General features: G+C 41.0%; 1 protein-coding gene across 1 annotated transcript in view; it reads right to left on the bottom strand.

The window, feature by feature from the left end:
* The window catches only part of CFDP1 (craniofacial development protein 1), a 133,042-nt gene extending 123,708 nt beyond the window's left edge, over positions 1-9,334 (bottom strand). Inside the window, exons 1-4 of the mRNA XM_027843248.1 lie at positions 9,184-9,334; positions 5,102-5,240; positions 1,677-1,911; positions 1,193-1,320 (exon numbers count right to left, since the gene is read on the bottom strand). Coding sequence (XP_027699049.1) covers positions 1,193-1,320; positions 1,677-1,911; positions 5,102-5,240; positions 9,184-9,247 — 566 coding nt within the window. The 5' untranslated portion in view covers positions 9,248-9,334. The remainder of the gene's footprint in view (positions 1-1,192; positions 1,321-1,676; positions 1,912-5,101; positions 5,241-9,183) is intronic.
* Positions 9,335-16,664: the final 7,330 nt, after the last annotated feature.

Below are 16,664 nucleotides of genomic sequence, written 5' to 3'. Positions count from 1 at the left end.
CCCCCTCCTGGCTGAACATATATTATACAGATACTAGATGAAGCCTAGGAACCAGCCTTATTTAACTGTATATGAATAAAATTGGTTTCTTTTACACTTCTGTGTTTTTTATTTTATTGCATTTTAAAATATTATTCCAAGAACGGGTCCAGAACACAGAAAAGGTTAAGAGCCCTTGTTCAAGATGCTGCCCCTGTCTTTAAAAAAAGAAAAAGAAGGGCCAACATGGTTTTTAAGTAAATGATGTAGGAAACTGGTGGCAGGAAAACCACATTAACACAAATAAAAAGGTCAACACGCTGAAGATGCAGGAAATCTCCTGTTTTCTAACAGCAACATGAATTTGCCATGCTCCATCTTCTGTATGAATGGTTTTCAGTCCCTGGTAAAGTCACCAGAGGCCTCTCTTAGCGATCATGGAGGCCACGTGACATGACTTTGGAGGCAGGTGTCCTTGCAAACCTGTGCTGTCTTCATGTAACAGAATAGAATGTAATGTTATATTAATGTAACTCATTTCACTCAGACTTTCACTTACATTACCATCGATTGCTGGTGTTCTGTTGGTCTCTATGGGTCAATTCGATAATCCAAACTGACAAAATTCAAACTTGCTTATTGATCATCAAAAATACTGCTCTTCATTAAGACCACTCTAATGGACTAATGAAATTTGCTCGAGCTGCAAACAACGTCAGGGAATCACAAGCACGTTGCTCTTACCAACATCTAACCGGAGTCCAATCAATTCGGCACGTATGACACCCAGAGTACATCTGAGTTATAGTAAATTATTCCCATCCATCACCTCAAAACCAACAGTAAGACTGAATTCCCTCTTGTGAACCAGAGGCCTTATTTGGAAGTCCAAGGCTTCTCAGGCTATTTGCTTTCTCAGATGAATATACTGAAGAAGAGGGAAATGACTTACCCAAGGCCAGAAAGGCACAGCAATGAAACAGCACCCTTTCCATTTTCTGCCTTACAACTGGCAGGCTACACCACCATACCTACCTGCCTAGCCTGTTTTCTCTGAGGATGCTCTTATGTGTCACTGCTGACATCTTCAATTTAAATACAAGTCGGCTCGCACTACACTGGCTTCTGCCAGGAGGACGGACTTCTAACTCTCTTCTGTAAGGCCCCAAACTTCTGAGGAAACTGCTTTCAAATGCAGTGAAGGTCATCTTACCTGACCTCTTCACCGGCAAAATCAAACACCTTGGTGATTTTAACTTTTTCTCTTTCGCTAGGTTTCTCTGACTCTTTCGCTGTCACGAGGGATTTGTTTGCACTCTTCTCTTGGCCTTCTCCCTCTGTCTACAAAACACAGCAAAAAATCCAATCAGTTCCACCAGGCGGTGAGAGCCCCAACAGATGGATCCCAGCAGGCGGCTCACAGCTGGTTCACAGCTGGTTCGCCTCTCACAGAAATAAAACCTCACAAAGGAAGTTCGTTCTTACAAAGAAGATGCCTCTTCAACAAGAACAACAGAGAGAGGGTCGTGACCTCGCCCAGAATCTGAGCTTCGTCATTTGGAGGGGATGCTTTACTTCCCACCTGTGGCAGGCCTAGAGACAACATGGGCAACTTGATTTTTATCATCAATTTCAAACCCCAGGCCGGGGGTAAATAATTCTGGAGAAACATCGGCTTTGGCCCTCTCTGCACTCACCTTCGCCTGGCTTCCAGGAGGCCGAGCTTGTGATCGTGGCCCCACGTCGCTGAGGAAGCTCGCCCAGAGGGCGTCATCTTGTCTTTTCCTCTCCTCCTCCGATGGAATGCTTTTTTCCGGTTCTCCCGATTTCTCTTTCTCTTCCTCTTCACCACTATTTTCCTCTGTTTCTGATTCCACCTTGTCTTCTGTCTCCTCCTTGTCTTCCATTAGCAGCCCACCTTTTTTTCTCTTCCTAGGTACCAACAGAGAGTCAGAAAAGGAAAAAAGAGACAATATAGGGTAATGGAGCAAAACTTTGATCATTCCAATTCTTAGTTATCTTAAAGAATTCTGTGCTATGCAAGTTTGGGGAAAACTGATCATCACAAAGCTGTCTTGAAGATTCTAAGTTCAGACTAAAAGGATTAGAGCAGGTGGTGACCGTATTTTTAGTATTAGCCAGTCAATGAGCACTTCTTAAACACATAATCCTAATGATGACAGCTGGTATTTATGTAGCACTTTATTTACATTACCTCATCTTATGCTCAAAGTAACCCTGAGAAGGGGGTGCTATCCCCATCAAAGTGAAATGACTTGCCCCACCGGTGGGGATCTAAGTAAGGATCTGAACTCAGGTCTTCCTGACTCCAAGTCCAACACTCTATCTACTACATCATTTAGCTACTTCTGGTGCCTTCCTATACTCCAGCCCAGGGGTGGAGAACCTGCAGCCTTAAGGCCACGTGTCACCCTTAAGGTCTTCAAGTGCAGCCGTTTGAGGTTTGGATTCGGTCAAAGGGCTGCACCTGACAACCTAGAGGGCCACACGTAGCCCCAAGGCCACAGCTTCCCCAGCCCTGCTCCAGACACCATGCTAAGTACTAGAGACACAAATACAAAAGCAGGTGCTACCTTCAAGGTGCTTATAATCTAGTTAGGAAGACAACACAGACCTAAGCTGGTAATAAAAGACAGAAAGTGGGTAGGAGACAGTCTTGAAGGGGAAAATACAAGTAGATGTGGAGAACCAGCAAAGGCCTCCTTCCTGCAGGGGCTAGTGCTTGAGCTGAATCTGAAAGGAAGCTAGGGATTCTACATGAGGGGGGAAGGCATCCCAGGCAGGGGAGAACACCAGGGAAAAGGCAGAGATTGAAGAGATGGGGTGTCATATATGAAAAAAAGCCAGTGGGCCAGGATGGCTGTATGGCAGAGGACATGGAGGGAGTAACATGTTAAAAGACTAGAAAGTCAGAAAAGGACCAGGCAGGAAGACAAATTTACATTTGATCCTAGGGGTACTGGGTAGCTGCTGGAGTTTACTGAGAAAATGGGATAATTTGGTTGAACCAATACTTCAGAAAAATCACTGGGTGATCTCATCAGCTCCCATAAGTTCAATTCTTGCATCTATGCAGATGATTCTCTGCTCCATTTATCCATCCTTGGTCTCTACTGAGAGGCAGTTCTGCACCAACATCTATCTCCTGGACATTTCTGGCTACCTCAGATGCACAGGTGCAAAATGGAATCCATCGTCTTTCCTCCCAAACCTGCCCCTCCCCTAAGTTTACTATGGCGGGCATCATCCTCCTTCCTGTTGTTCACGTCCATGGCTTTGGCATCACCCTCACTTCCTCTCTCTGATTTTATGGATCCAATTAGCTGCCAAATCTTTTGTTATTTGTTTTTCTATAGTATCTCTTGCTTACCTCTTCTCTCTACTTACACAGCTACCACCCTAATTCAGACCCTCATCACCTCCACCCTGGACTACTGCAATAACCTTAAATTTTTTTAACTTTTAAAATGTAATTTTTATTGCTGTCTCTTATTTTTACATCAACTAATTACTTCTGTGCATCTTTCCCTTCCCCCTCCCAGACATCCATCCCATATAACAAAGAATATTTTTAAAAGGAAAAAGAAAAGAAAAATAGGAAAAGAAAAGAGAAGAGCTCTAGGGCAAAGCCTTGAGCACACTTGCAGTTAGTAGGCAAGACATGGATGAAGATCCAGCAAAGAAGATTGAGGAGTGGTCAGACAGGTAGGTTAATTCATGCTAACCTATCCTGATCTGCTCTAGCTCTGAAAATTTTCAAATGAAAGGGAATAAATGGGTAGAATCTTGCCGAAGACTGAAAAGGAAGGAAGCAGAAAAGTATTCAAATTTTATGAACTGAAAGAGGTTAATTTAAATGTAAACAGTTATTAGGCAAGTATAGTTGTTTATGTGGATTATTATTATATAACAAATAAAAATCATCATAATAATAAATATGTGGTAAAAATAAAATTTACCCTTTCATTTCATTACCTCTTTTTTGAGGAAAATTTACATTACTGAATTATAAGAATGGGTAATAAAAATTATATCCCAAAGTATATTGTCTTCATATCACAGGTATGGGGTTCGGGGGCAAAACCAACACTTCCCCCTCACCTCCAGACAGAACCATCCCTTGTGACCTGATATGGTGCTTGCGTCTGATGACGTATACTGCACAACAATCTTTCTTAGTAGGGGCAGCTAGGTGGTGCAGTGGACAGAGCACTGGCCCTGGAGGCAGGGGGACCTGAGTTCAAATCTGGCCTCAGACACATGATACTCCCTAGCTGTGTGACCCTGGACAAGTCACTTACCTCCAACTGCCTCACCAAAAAAAAAAAAATCTTTCTTAGCGGTCCCCATAACGACTGATCCTTTCAGAATGGAGTCACATATAAATCACCCCTATTCCCTTAGATTCTGGGTCTATTTCTCCCTTCTTCCCTGGCCTTCAGCGCTTTCTTTCACATCATCTCACAGAAGCAGTTCGTCAGGCACTAATATACTTTTTTTAAATCCAAGCAGGACAGAAGGGGGTGAGTTTTTAAATTCATCCACTAGCAATACATGAGAGAGCAGAAAGAGTGCCAGGCTTGGAACCAAGTGAAACCTGTGTTTAAAGACTGTGCCAGGCACTCGGACAAGCTTGGCCAACCTTAAGCAAGCCATTTGCACTGGGCTCCTGGTTCTTCTTCAGCACGGCCCGCTTTACAGGGCCAGAAGGGTCAAATCAGAGCCACAGAAAAGTTGGGGACTAAAGGTATTCAATATATTCATAGTAAAGGAAGGATTAAACCAAGGGTCTCATATAAGCACAACGGTTTAGGCCATCTTCATTTCAGATCAGGAACCCCTTAATACTTGAAATCTTATTTTCCTTTCCATTAATTCAATTTGTTCTTTTGCCCCACACAGTCAAAGAGAAAGCAAAAGGATGGCTGTTTTCTAGCTGGGCTCAAGCCACTAACATGGAGCAATTGAAAAGCTGGCAGTCTCCAAGGGCCATGATTGGTTTCATCCAGAAAAGTCAACACTAAAAGCACAAATGAACGCCGGAGGGGCCACATGCCAGGAGCTCACCACAGAGTGTGAAGCACGGAGGAAGCACGGTTACCTGGGGATGACGCCTGGAGACTTCTTTTTGCTGTCTTTGGAATTCCTTTTTTTGCCTTTGTCTTTCTGCGTCTCCTCCTCATCTTGCACTTCATCTTCCTTCACTAATTCACTCACATCATCTTCACTATATTCTCCACCTGAAACCACACAATGTAATTAAAACAGTCAGTAACCGACTTGGCGCAAGGACGATGGCTTCAACCACCAAATGAGTAAGAAATGATCAGTGACCATCAAAGATGGCAGCGGGAAGGAAGCAGGACAGCCTAGATCTTTCACACAACTACTCCAGCAAAACTGAGGAAGATGAGCATCATACCAAGTGGTTATTGGGAAATCCAAGAGGAAACTACAGTGAGTACCTTTTTGCAGCCCAGGATGGCATAAGAGAAAGCCAGAGACCTGCAGACACTAGAGAAGAAGACAGGCAGGAAAATTCAAGGTTTCCAGCATGTCGACTGGGGCTGAGGACCCCCAGCACACAGACCAAGGGGAAGCAGTAGCCGGGACGCCTGGATGCCTGACTGTGAACATGCAGCCTCTCCAGTCCAGGAAAGGGCTTAAGGCCTGTAATTCTAGTGAAAAAAAATCTGTGGTCAAGTCTATAGTATTCTGGATCTAAGCCAGTGGAACCTTAAAGTATACTCACAGGGGATGGGCAGGAGCTGTTTACTTGAGCTCCACTCAGGTACTAGTCTGTAACTAGGTCATCCAGACACTGAACTGGGGTTAGGAATGTGAAAAACCGAGACTGGAAGAGCAGCAAGCAGAGTGTACCCCGGATCAAACCACACAAGGCATTAAATATTTGCAGCGACCTAAGGTCCTCAAAGAATATGGCATTCAATATTCCAAAACAGTAGAAGTTCTTCAGATAATATAGAGCCAAGACCAAAAAATGGTCCCATCATTCCCACCAAAAGTGCACAGGGTCTGGCCATGAGCCAAAGTCCCAATTCAGAAAGACCAGAAAAACGAATAAACAAAAGATGCCAACACAAAAGAAAGAATATAGGAATAGCCAAGACATAACACCAGAAGCTAATTGTTCGTCTACTTTATTGGTTTTTCAAAAACCAGATCCAAATTTTATTTGTTAATTCAATGGGGGTGTTTTTGCTTTCAATTTTTAATCTCTTCTTTGATTTTCAGACTTTCTACTTTGATGTTTAGGTGGACTTTTCTGATTTGTTATTTTTCTAGCTTTTTTTTTTAATAGAATGTCCAATTCATTGTTCTTTCTCTCCTTCATGGTTAATCATGTTGAGATATACACATTTTCCCTTAAGGACTGCTTTGGCTGCATCCCCAAAATTCTGGTCCACTGTCCCATTTTTCTCATTTTCTTTGATCAAAATTAATTCAGTTCAGTTAGAGGAATTGGTCAACTGGGAAAAAGTCTTTTTATCAAGTTTCTCTGATAAAGGCCTCATATCCAAGATATACAAGGAACTGACAGGACATATACACAAACACATATATTACCCATATGAATGCACATATAAAACATCTCTCTATATACACATACACACATGTAAGTATGTATGTACATAAATGCACCATTCCCCAATAGACAAATAAATGATCAAAAGATATTAACAGGCAGTTTTCAAAAGGAAGAAATCCAAGCTATCAACAGATGTATGAAAAAAATGCTCCAAATAATTAATAATTAGAGAAATGCAAATTCAGGTAACTCTGTAGTTCCATCCATCACATTGGCAAATAAGACCCAAATAAAAAGGAAAATTATTATTGTTGGAGGAGCTGTAGGAAAACAGGCACACTAATGCATAGTTGTTGAGAAAAGCAAAATCATCCTGGGGGCATGTTGGGATGAAATTGGAAGGGGATTCAAACAGAAGAAAGATGGAAAAGATTTGTAGAGATTTTTGTAACAAACTCTTTTCATACTGAAGATGAGTAGAGCCGCCACATTTGGATTACAATATCACAGTTTCAGATGTACTGAAAGAAGAGGCAGAAATGGCACTAAGTGGAAAAACAGAAAGAATATAAACTCCTACGGAGCAGGTTCTGTTTCTTTTTTTTTTTTTTACCTTTGACTCCCCAGCACTTAGCACAGTCTGGCACATAGCAGGCACTTAATAATTTTCTGTTGATTCACTTAACAGCAACTGGATTAGACCAAAAATACACAGGGAAGAAATTTACAGGAGGCACCCAACTGTAAGAATACTAAGGGATTGATTCACAAAGTATCCAATAGAGAAGACCATACCTTAAATATCCCAAAACGACAATCAACAGAACATCACATCTGCCAATCTATATGACAACTTTCCCATCTACATAACTTTTTTGAGAATAACATTGGGAACATCCTTGGTGAGGGTATCAGTAGGAAACACACAGGTTTTGACAACTGGTATTCCACAGCAGATATCTTTACCATCCACAATTGACTTTAGATGTAAAGAATACAAAATATCATTGTACTCATTTGTTGACTAGAGAAGTACCAGACCAAAAAACTCAGTTTTAAAGGCTTCCTAATAAGGTGCCTCCCACACATAAACGGAACTTACACAAGATTCCCTTGTGGAACAGTGGAAAGAGTCCTGGCTCTCCCAATCCTAGGACCTGGGTTTGAGTTCTGACTCTGCCCACTTATTACTTCTGTGACTTTGACCAATTTACTCCTCTTCTCTGGGCCTGTTTCCTCACCTTACAAAATGATGGGCTGGCTAAATGATCTCTTAAGTCACTAAATCTTATTTATCCTAATTACTGTCCTTTCCACAAAACTCCCCTGTTCCCCTTCGAGGTAGCAGAGCACCATGGAAAGAGCACTGGATATAGAGATAAAAGACCTGGGTTCAAATGACCACACAGGTCATTCCAACTCCTCCCCTCAACCTCCTGAATTCCCTTTAGGAGGCTACCTGGTTTCCTTTAAAACTCAGCTCAAGTACCAACTCAGGAGGCATTTCCTCCATCTCTTCCCCCTCCTCCCATCCCTGGTTTACTCTGTATTTACTCCGTATATATTTTGTATTTGGTTATCTGTGTCCATGCTGTTCTCCTCTTCCCCAGTAGAATGTAAATTACAATAAATGCTTGTTAAAATGAAAGTTGACATGCCAGCTCTGCTTATTAAGAGTAATAGTAATAATAATAATAGTAGCACATGGTATTTGTACAGCACTTTAAGGTTTGCAGACTGCTTTACAAATATTACGTCATTTTAGGCAAATCACTACCTTTGGTGGGCCTCAGTTTCCTTATTCTACCTATCCAGGGCTTAACAGCGCCCAGCACAAAGTTGGCTTGTCTTGATTTATTAACTGTACAATAAGGGAGTTGATTTTGAGCTCACTTTCCAGCTCTAAATTTGAAGATCCTTCTGTTAAATATTAGAAGGCACAAACACTATATACAAAAATGTTATTATAAATTTTACTTTGAAATTAAAATTTTTATCCTCTATTTTCTTCGCCTTATGGATTAAAAAATGTATTTCATTAACTGACGCGGCTGAGTCCTTTGGCTTAAATTCCAGTCTTTCTAGGATGGGAACGCCAGCCGTACCAGGAATTCCTACAATGAATGAATGAATGAATGAATGAATGAATGAATGAATGGGTGAGTGACCTCGGGCATCTCTCCCAGCTCGGAGATTCTGGGATTCTGTTCAGACTCAGCCCTGCCTATATTTCTGTCAGGCTCGCGCGGCGTGGGAATGCAGGGATGCGCTCCAGGATGCTGGAAGTGGTCCTCCCTCCGCCCCAGGGCCGCCACTCGGGATGCGCAGGTGAGGAGCGACAGGCTCCCCGGAGACCGGCCAGACAGAGCGAGGAAAGAAACACACTCCCACGGGAGGGACGGGAGGGAGTCCCGAGGGGAGAGCGCGCGGGAGGCGGGGGGGGCAGGGGGGAGAGGGGGAGGCCGCGCGTGCGCGGGGGGAACCCGGCGCGCGCTCCGGGCGGGGCAGGAGCACAGGGAAGGGGGAGGCGGCGAGAGAGGCGGCCGGAGCCCGAGGGGGCGGAGCGGTGCCGGACGGGGCCGCCGCTCTTTTTCTCTCCTCGGGTCGCGCGCACGCCAGCGGCGATCCCTCACCGGAGGGCACGTAGTCTTCGTCTTCCTCGGATGACGAGAAATCCTCTGAGTCGTAATCGTCCATGGTGTCGCAACCTGGAGCCTGCCTGCAGGACCGAAGGCGCCGCCACCGAGAGGCCGAATCCCTAGAGAGGAACCATAGAGAAGAGGGAAGGCGTGGATAGAGAGGCTCGTCGGGTTCTGCGCGTGCGCAGCACGAGGCGGGCTCGTCCTATACGTCACTTCCTGGCCGGAAGTTGGCGAAGCTGGAGGGTCTTAATAGCAATGTTGGGGCTTTGTGAGCACGCGCTTGTACTGGAATTGCAGCAGTGTGTGAGGAAGGAAGGGGGAAGTTGTCAGGAGAGCACGTGTTTCTACATGGGGTAGGCAACGTGCGCCATCTCCTTGGGCTTGACCTAGGATGGCGCCTTACTCGGGGTAATTTATGGAGCGTGCCATAACCCGAGTTAGCTGGCGGTGAAATTGGGCAAACAGTAGGGCTAGGGAGTGGACCTGTGATTTCATTAGTAAAGGGAGCTTCCAGGTGTAGACGCTCCCTGTAGAAGGCGCCTCCAGCTTTTCCTGAATTGGTTTGTAGGTAGTCGTTCTAACTTTTTATTCGGTTTATAGTCTTAGAGACTTAACTAGGGCACTTAAAAGTTATTTGCCCAGTCATGCATCTAACATTATTAACTGCCAGCTGTGTACCAGGCGCTGTGAAGAACAAAGGAAGACAAAAAACAGCCCCTGCTCTCCTCGGGGAGCTCCCGGTCTCGTGGGGGAGACAGCATGCAAACAACTGTACAAACAAGCTGGAGAGTGGATGAATTGGGCGTATTCTCGGAGGGAAGGCAGGGAGACTGGGAAAGGATTGAGCCAGAGGTGGACCGACCCAGGTTTTCCTGGCTTCAGAGCTGGCCCTCTATCCGCTATACCTCACTGACTTCGATCAGAATAGGTAACAAATTTGAAATTAAAAAAAAAAAATTAAGTCCAGGTCCGTGATTTCAAACTGATCAGGCTTGCCTTCAATCACAAAGAAAGGTTGTGCTAGAGGCAGGATGTGTAGCCAAAGCTTCTTTGACTTCAAGGCTGGACTTTTATCCACTCCTGGCTGCCTTATGACACTGCACATCCCCACCCTATGCTTTTTTCTTTGGCTGTACCTCATACCTGGAACACTCTCCCTCCTCAACTCAAGCCTTTTCACTTCTTTCAAGAGATACCCAAGTCCCATCCATCCCCGGAGGTCTTTCTTGATCCCTTCCCTATCTTCCCTCTGAGATTACTTTCCATTTACATTATATATCCTGTATATATATTATTTGTACATTGTCCTCCCCATTAGAATGTGAGGTCCTTTCTGGTAGACTTTTTGCCTTTCTTTGTGTCTCTTGCAGAGATCTTAATAAATACTGGTTGACTGCCTCCTGCAGATCATTTTAAGACTGAGAAAAAAGTATCCTTTGCTTTTAAAATGTTTTAAGTGTTTAATCTGGGCATGCTTTTTTTTTATATTGATGTTTATCTCTTGGTACTGTAGTCTTCTCTTTAGACTCTCCTTAGGGAACCTTTCTCAACTACATGGAGCAGCCCTCCCCTGCCCCTACAGGGACTAGCACCAGCACTCAAACAGCATGTTACTTTGTATTCCTTATCTTTTTTGTCTATGTCCTGTTTCCCAACTAGGTTGTAAACGTGAGAATAGGAATTGTCTACATCTCACAGTCTGTATCCCTTGATACCTTGCATTATTTAAACGGAAGACAATGATTTTTACCAGCATCTGTTAATATTAATACTTCTTAACCAAGATAAAGTTTTCCAGTACCCTTCCTCCAATTTTGTTACCAGTAGTAGAAGATAATACAGGATAGGATAATGTAGATGGGATAGGATAATATAGAATAAGGTACATTTCCTAATGCCAGTTAAGGTGAGCTTCTACCAAAACATTTAAAATAGTTAAATGTGCCAGAACACACCAGCACAAGGGATAGAGTGAGGATTTTAAGTCATTGAACTTGGGTTCAAATCCTCTCACCCTAGGCAAGTCAATTTATGTCTGGGCCAGTTTCTTCGTCTATAAAGTGAAGGGGTTGGACTATACAGCTTCTAAAATCTGTGAGAGGTAATGGAATCTGGAAGAAGGGTTTAAATCCTGCCTTACTTGGTAGCTGTGTGACCCTGGGCAATTCAGTTTACTTTCATAACTTCAGTTACCTCATCTGTAAAATGAGGTGGGTTTCAATGACCTTTCAGGTCACCCTAACTCTTTGATCCTTTCAGTTCTAAATCTATGATCCTATGAACTATAAATCTGTGATCTATGGAAAAATATTGAGTGCTCCCTATGTGCCGGGCACTGCTGTAAGTAATAGATATACAGAAACAACTTCGGTCCTCTGGGAGCTTACATTCTAATAGGGGAGAACAACATATATAGGGCAGAGGGTTGTTTTGGTCTGGAACATCACAGGACTGGTGAATAGAGTCAGTATTTAACATGCCCTTTGGAAAAATAGTAAGAGTTTATTTGATTACTGTACCCAGAGCTAGAAATGGAAAGGGTTAGGGATGGGGTTGGGGGTTATAGTTGTCCTGCAGGACAGCAGGAAAACAAGTAGTTGTTGAGTACTTTGTCATGTCAGACTCTCCATGGCCCTGTTTGGGATTTTCTTGGCACAGATGGCAGAGTGGTTTGCCATATCCTTCTCCAGCTCATTTTACAGATGAGGAAACTGAGGCAAACAGGGTTAAGTGATTGGCCCAGGGTCACACAGCAAATAAGTGTCAAGTATCTGTGGCCAGATTTGACCTCAGGTCCTCCTGATTCCAGGGCTGTTGCTCTATCCACTGCACCACCTCGCTGCCCCAAAGCAAATAATAGCAATAAGAATTTTCTAATTGGGGGCTACCTTGGAGAAAACAAGTTGGGTTTTAAGCTAATTGCTTAACCTCTGTGAGCTTTCCACTTCCTTTTTTTGTAAGATGGAAATAACCCCTACTTCATAGGCTTGTTATGAGGCTCAAATGAAATAACATTAAGTAAAGCACTCTGCAGAGCTTAAAGGTCTAAACGAATAAACCGTCTCTGAAGATTTTTACAAATCTATTTTAGTGGCCTGTGATGTAGATTAATTACTTCCAAATCAATCCATTTTAAAATTCAGAAATGTATATTTCCACTTATATCTTGGCTAGTAGTTAGAGTACTGGACTTGGAATGAGGGTACTAATGCATTTCAAGCAATTTGCAAACTTTTCAAGCCTTTGAGAAATGGGACTGATTATTATTATGGACAATCCAGCATCACTGAAGCCTTCCACACCTAGCAGTTTGTCTCACAATTAAGAATACTGCTAAAACAAATTTCAGAAAAGGATCAATAATTGGTTTGAATTGAGGCAAACAAATCCTATATGATAGCCATATGACAACAGTGTCTGTTGACATTTCATCTCACATTTAGTATTCAGTCACACCTTTGAACAACAGCTGAAAAGCCAAGAAATTCACTTAAAGAGATAGAAAATACAACACAAGATAGTACAAGGGTGAGAAAAAGTCTTGTAAGTTAAGTAGAAAAACCATAGGAGAGAGTCATTGTCTGGGGTGAAATCTGCACAGGTCTGGTCACCTTGTAGCAATCTTAAAAATATTCAACAATATAGTCATTCCCTATCCACACCAAAGAAATAAAGCTCCAGCCAGCAATAATGTAATTAATTTTTATTGGTAAACGTTGACACCAGCATTAGAAATGTAAGTAGAAAAATAAAATTTCAGTTGTTTTCTCTCATACAAAGATTTGATCTTATTGACTGTAGCAGTTGGTGAAATAATCTTAATACAAAAGGGTAAGCTGATTTGAATTACAACCAGCATCCACAGTGTGCGCATAAGGGTGAAGAGCCTTCTCAATGTGGACAGTCAATGGCACCAGTGCTTTACATTCAACAAAACTGTTCCTTGGTGTTTTTTTTTTAAATTAAGCTTTATCAACATAACAAGACTATAACTTAAGCCACAGCAATTAGGAAATAAGGTTAGACTGAAAAGTTTTTAAAAGCTTGGCAGATGAGTAAGTTTAAACATATAAGAGGAAAATTTAGAAGGTAATTCTACGCATGAACAAAACTTATCTCACTGGCTCCACATTTCATAAAAGGTTAAGTTTTTGTTGCTTAAAAAAAATAGCAGAAGGCTGTGCTGATGATGCTGGAATAAAGATATATTTTGACCCCATGATCTCCTTTACTCTGGAATTCATTTTAGTACATTTGGAAACATTTCCACGAAGGCTTATTTTCCATTACAAAGTGCCGCAATAAAGACCTGAAAAATCAGCTTTGGTGATTTATGATGAAAAAAAAAACCCAAGGAAGAGGCACAACGTTGGTTTTATCAGCTTCTTTTTGACATAGAAGAAAATAAACAGAATTTTCATCTGTCCTTAGGAAATTCAGTTTTTTTTGTGGGAAATAAACCGTTCCAAAAATTATGTAATATAATGTGTTGTTCAAACCCAGCATCAGTTTCTTTTCTACCTAAGTAACTGCATATCTGATAGCAGAATAAAAGATAGAAGTTCCATTGTTTAGCTTTACATAAATAATTGCTCCCTGAAAACTTAATTCAAGCTACATACATTTCACATAAAATCTATGTACAGCATTCATAAACCATTCAAAAGACCACATCACATATTGGGGCTGACCATATAAACACTGAATATCCAGTAATCTGAGGATACATATGCTATATGCTGATAAAAGAGCAGCTGAACCAAAAAAAGATGAAAGCAGATGGAAAATAGAAGGCCTTTCCAGATGCCTTATTCTTTGTACTTTGGCTCGATCATAACAATGACTAAACCCCAGAACCACGACAGTAATTATAGACAGCAAGATATACATACATATGTACACACATATATACATTTATGTGCAGATATATATGTGTATGTATATATACCTTTGCATGTAACAACTATCATGGATATATCCCATGGAACAACAGAATCAAAATAATCTTACAGCCCTGTTATATGAGTCCAATATTGTGCTGCAACAAAGCTAAAATTTCTCAGCCTGAAATTTCTAATTACAGTATTTTCGTCCCCTGAAATGGACTAATGCACTCAACCAAAAAGCTCCTCGAGAGAAAAGCCTAAAGATTTTAGATCACCTTTGTGATCTAAAGGAAGGCCTCAAGCACACTGGGTCAGCTCCGAGGGAGGATTTATGAGATGTTATGGTCAAGAATCCCACAGGATAAGATGGCATGGATGGGCTGCAATCTGCATCCCTGGATGGATGCACCCACATCTTTGACATCACAGATCCACTGAAGTATTAGTGTCAGAATAACTATTAAAATACTCTTTTTTAATGCCACCATCATCTTTACCATGGTAGAAATTATTTTTATGTTGAGGGTACCAGTGATGATCAGGGCAGTAAGAAAGAAGTAAGGTAGCCCAATCTTAAGACAAAATGATTTTGAGAGTAACGTGGGTGGAATCTGTTTAACACTGGTAGCTTTTCTGGCTTACGGTCTATAGCCCCCTCAACTTGTAAGGCCCAAACTAGGGGTTGACTGATTATATGAAGAAAACCTGGGATTCAATCCTGATTCAAAACCTTAAAGGCAGCACTTTGGCTCAGTTTAAACTTAAATATGAACAAACTCTACACTATGACATAGATACTAACTATATGAGAATAGAAAAGGGAAAAAAAATCAAAATATATTCGGAAGCTTGGGAATCTTACCAGCTGAGTATAAGAAAATGGTTACTATTCATCATTCCTGCCCCTCCAAGGCCCACTGAAACCTTCCAAAGGTAGGGTCCAGCAGGGTACCACCCGAATGGCAGCTGTTACATGGCAACTTCTGTCTAAAGAAAAGCAGTCACACGACTTCCAGAAGGCCCCCTAAAATCTGTGTATCTGAGATGTGGGATGGTTTCCTAAATTAAATTCAAATTTGCTACTTTTAAATTTGCTTACTTTCCTTCAGTGAATCTAAATAAAAGCTTAAATGGTCTCTAGGACAAATTGCCATTCTCTCTGTGCAATAAATATAGCAACTATTGGACAGTTATGTGGGAGGCATGGGAAAATTTACCTACTGAATAACTACCTACCGCAAGAATTTAATAATGGCTATAAATTGTGTTGGGGAATTTAAAATTGTCAGATTAGAACACTACTTGTTTTCACTTCTCCCAACTATAGGGCATTTATGATTTGGGTAAGTGTTCTGTTAGTTATGAATTAATTTTTATTCTGTATGTAATTCCTTCATGATTTTTCTGTATAGTTCTCTTAGATTAGTGTTATCTGTTCATATTTAATTAAAGGCATAAGTATGTCTTTTTAAACAGAATACATATTATCATGTGTGGATTATTATTTAGTAGTAGTAGTAATAATAATAATAATAATATCCTAACTTTAATTTTTTTTCATTTAAGGATCAAGATTTAGTTACCTTAAGCAATCTAAATTATTCCAGAACCAGATCAAAAGAGCCTAAAATTGACTACATTCTGTGCTATGACAAATTAGGTAATAAGATCATCCTGGATATAATTTCTACAAATCTTATAATTAATCCTCTCACCTTTAAGGTCACAGTTTTCAGGCCTATAATGAATGAAAATAAATCTAATTTACATTTAATGAACAAGCAATAAAAGGACAAAAACTTAGTTAAAAATAATTCTGAGGTTTATTCCTAGCATAGTAAAATATAAATTTTCTTGAGGGAAATCTGTGATTTAATTTAAAGGGCAGAATGTGAGAAAGGAGAGAATGAAGAAGAATAAACTAGAATTAACTTTAGGCACTTTCTGTAATAAAAGAGTTCTGATCCACCTAGGTAATGTCTTTACAATATAAAAATTTAAGACTAAACAATCAAGAGCACCAACCTTACTTGAAGTTGAACTTCTCCACAAGCCAAGATCTCGTAAGGAGCACCTTGAAAGCAGACCTGGAGCAGAATCCCCTTCTTTCTGCCTTAATGACTAAAGTGCATTCTGATTAGTCAAGCTAAAAAAAAATGTTCAATTCAAGTTACTTTCTACTGGGCACCTTGTCAATAAAATCAAATAAAACTAGCAGAATGAGAAGGAAGGCGCCAATGACAGGTATTCAGAAAAACGTCTGAATTAGCGAGCATATTTTGATAATACAAAACTGCATTTTCACATTAAAAAAAATCTTTGAAGTTCGCATTAGCTCGATTACAAAGTGTTAAATAGTCAGAGGTCAAAATATTGAATTCACTTGTTATCATCATTCAGTAGTTGTTACTTTTTTCCCTTTAGACAGTGGAACTGATGCTATTCCCATTGTCACATTTTACATAGATTTCCCTGCTACAATATTTCACTACGTTTGTTCTCAGGTATAATCCTCAAACAAAAATCTACTTGGCACTTAACTGTCACAAAAATGTAACAAAATAAAAGTTGGAAAAGCTAACTTCA

This window comes from Vombatus ursinus, unplaced genomic scaffold (assembly GCF_900497805.2).
Source record: "Vombatus ursinus unplaced genomic scaffold, bare-nosed wombat genome assembly UNPS02014900.1, whole genome shotgun sequence".
Lineage (NCBI taxonomy): Eukaryota > Metazoa > Chordata > Mammalia > Diprotodontia > Vombatidae > Vombatus > Vombatus ursinus.
The sequence above is the reverse complement of the archived record's forward strand: the minus strand, read 5'-3'. Positions and strand labels throughout refer to the sequence as shown.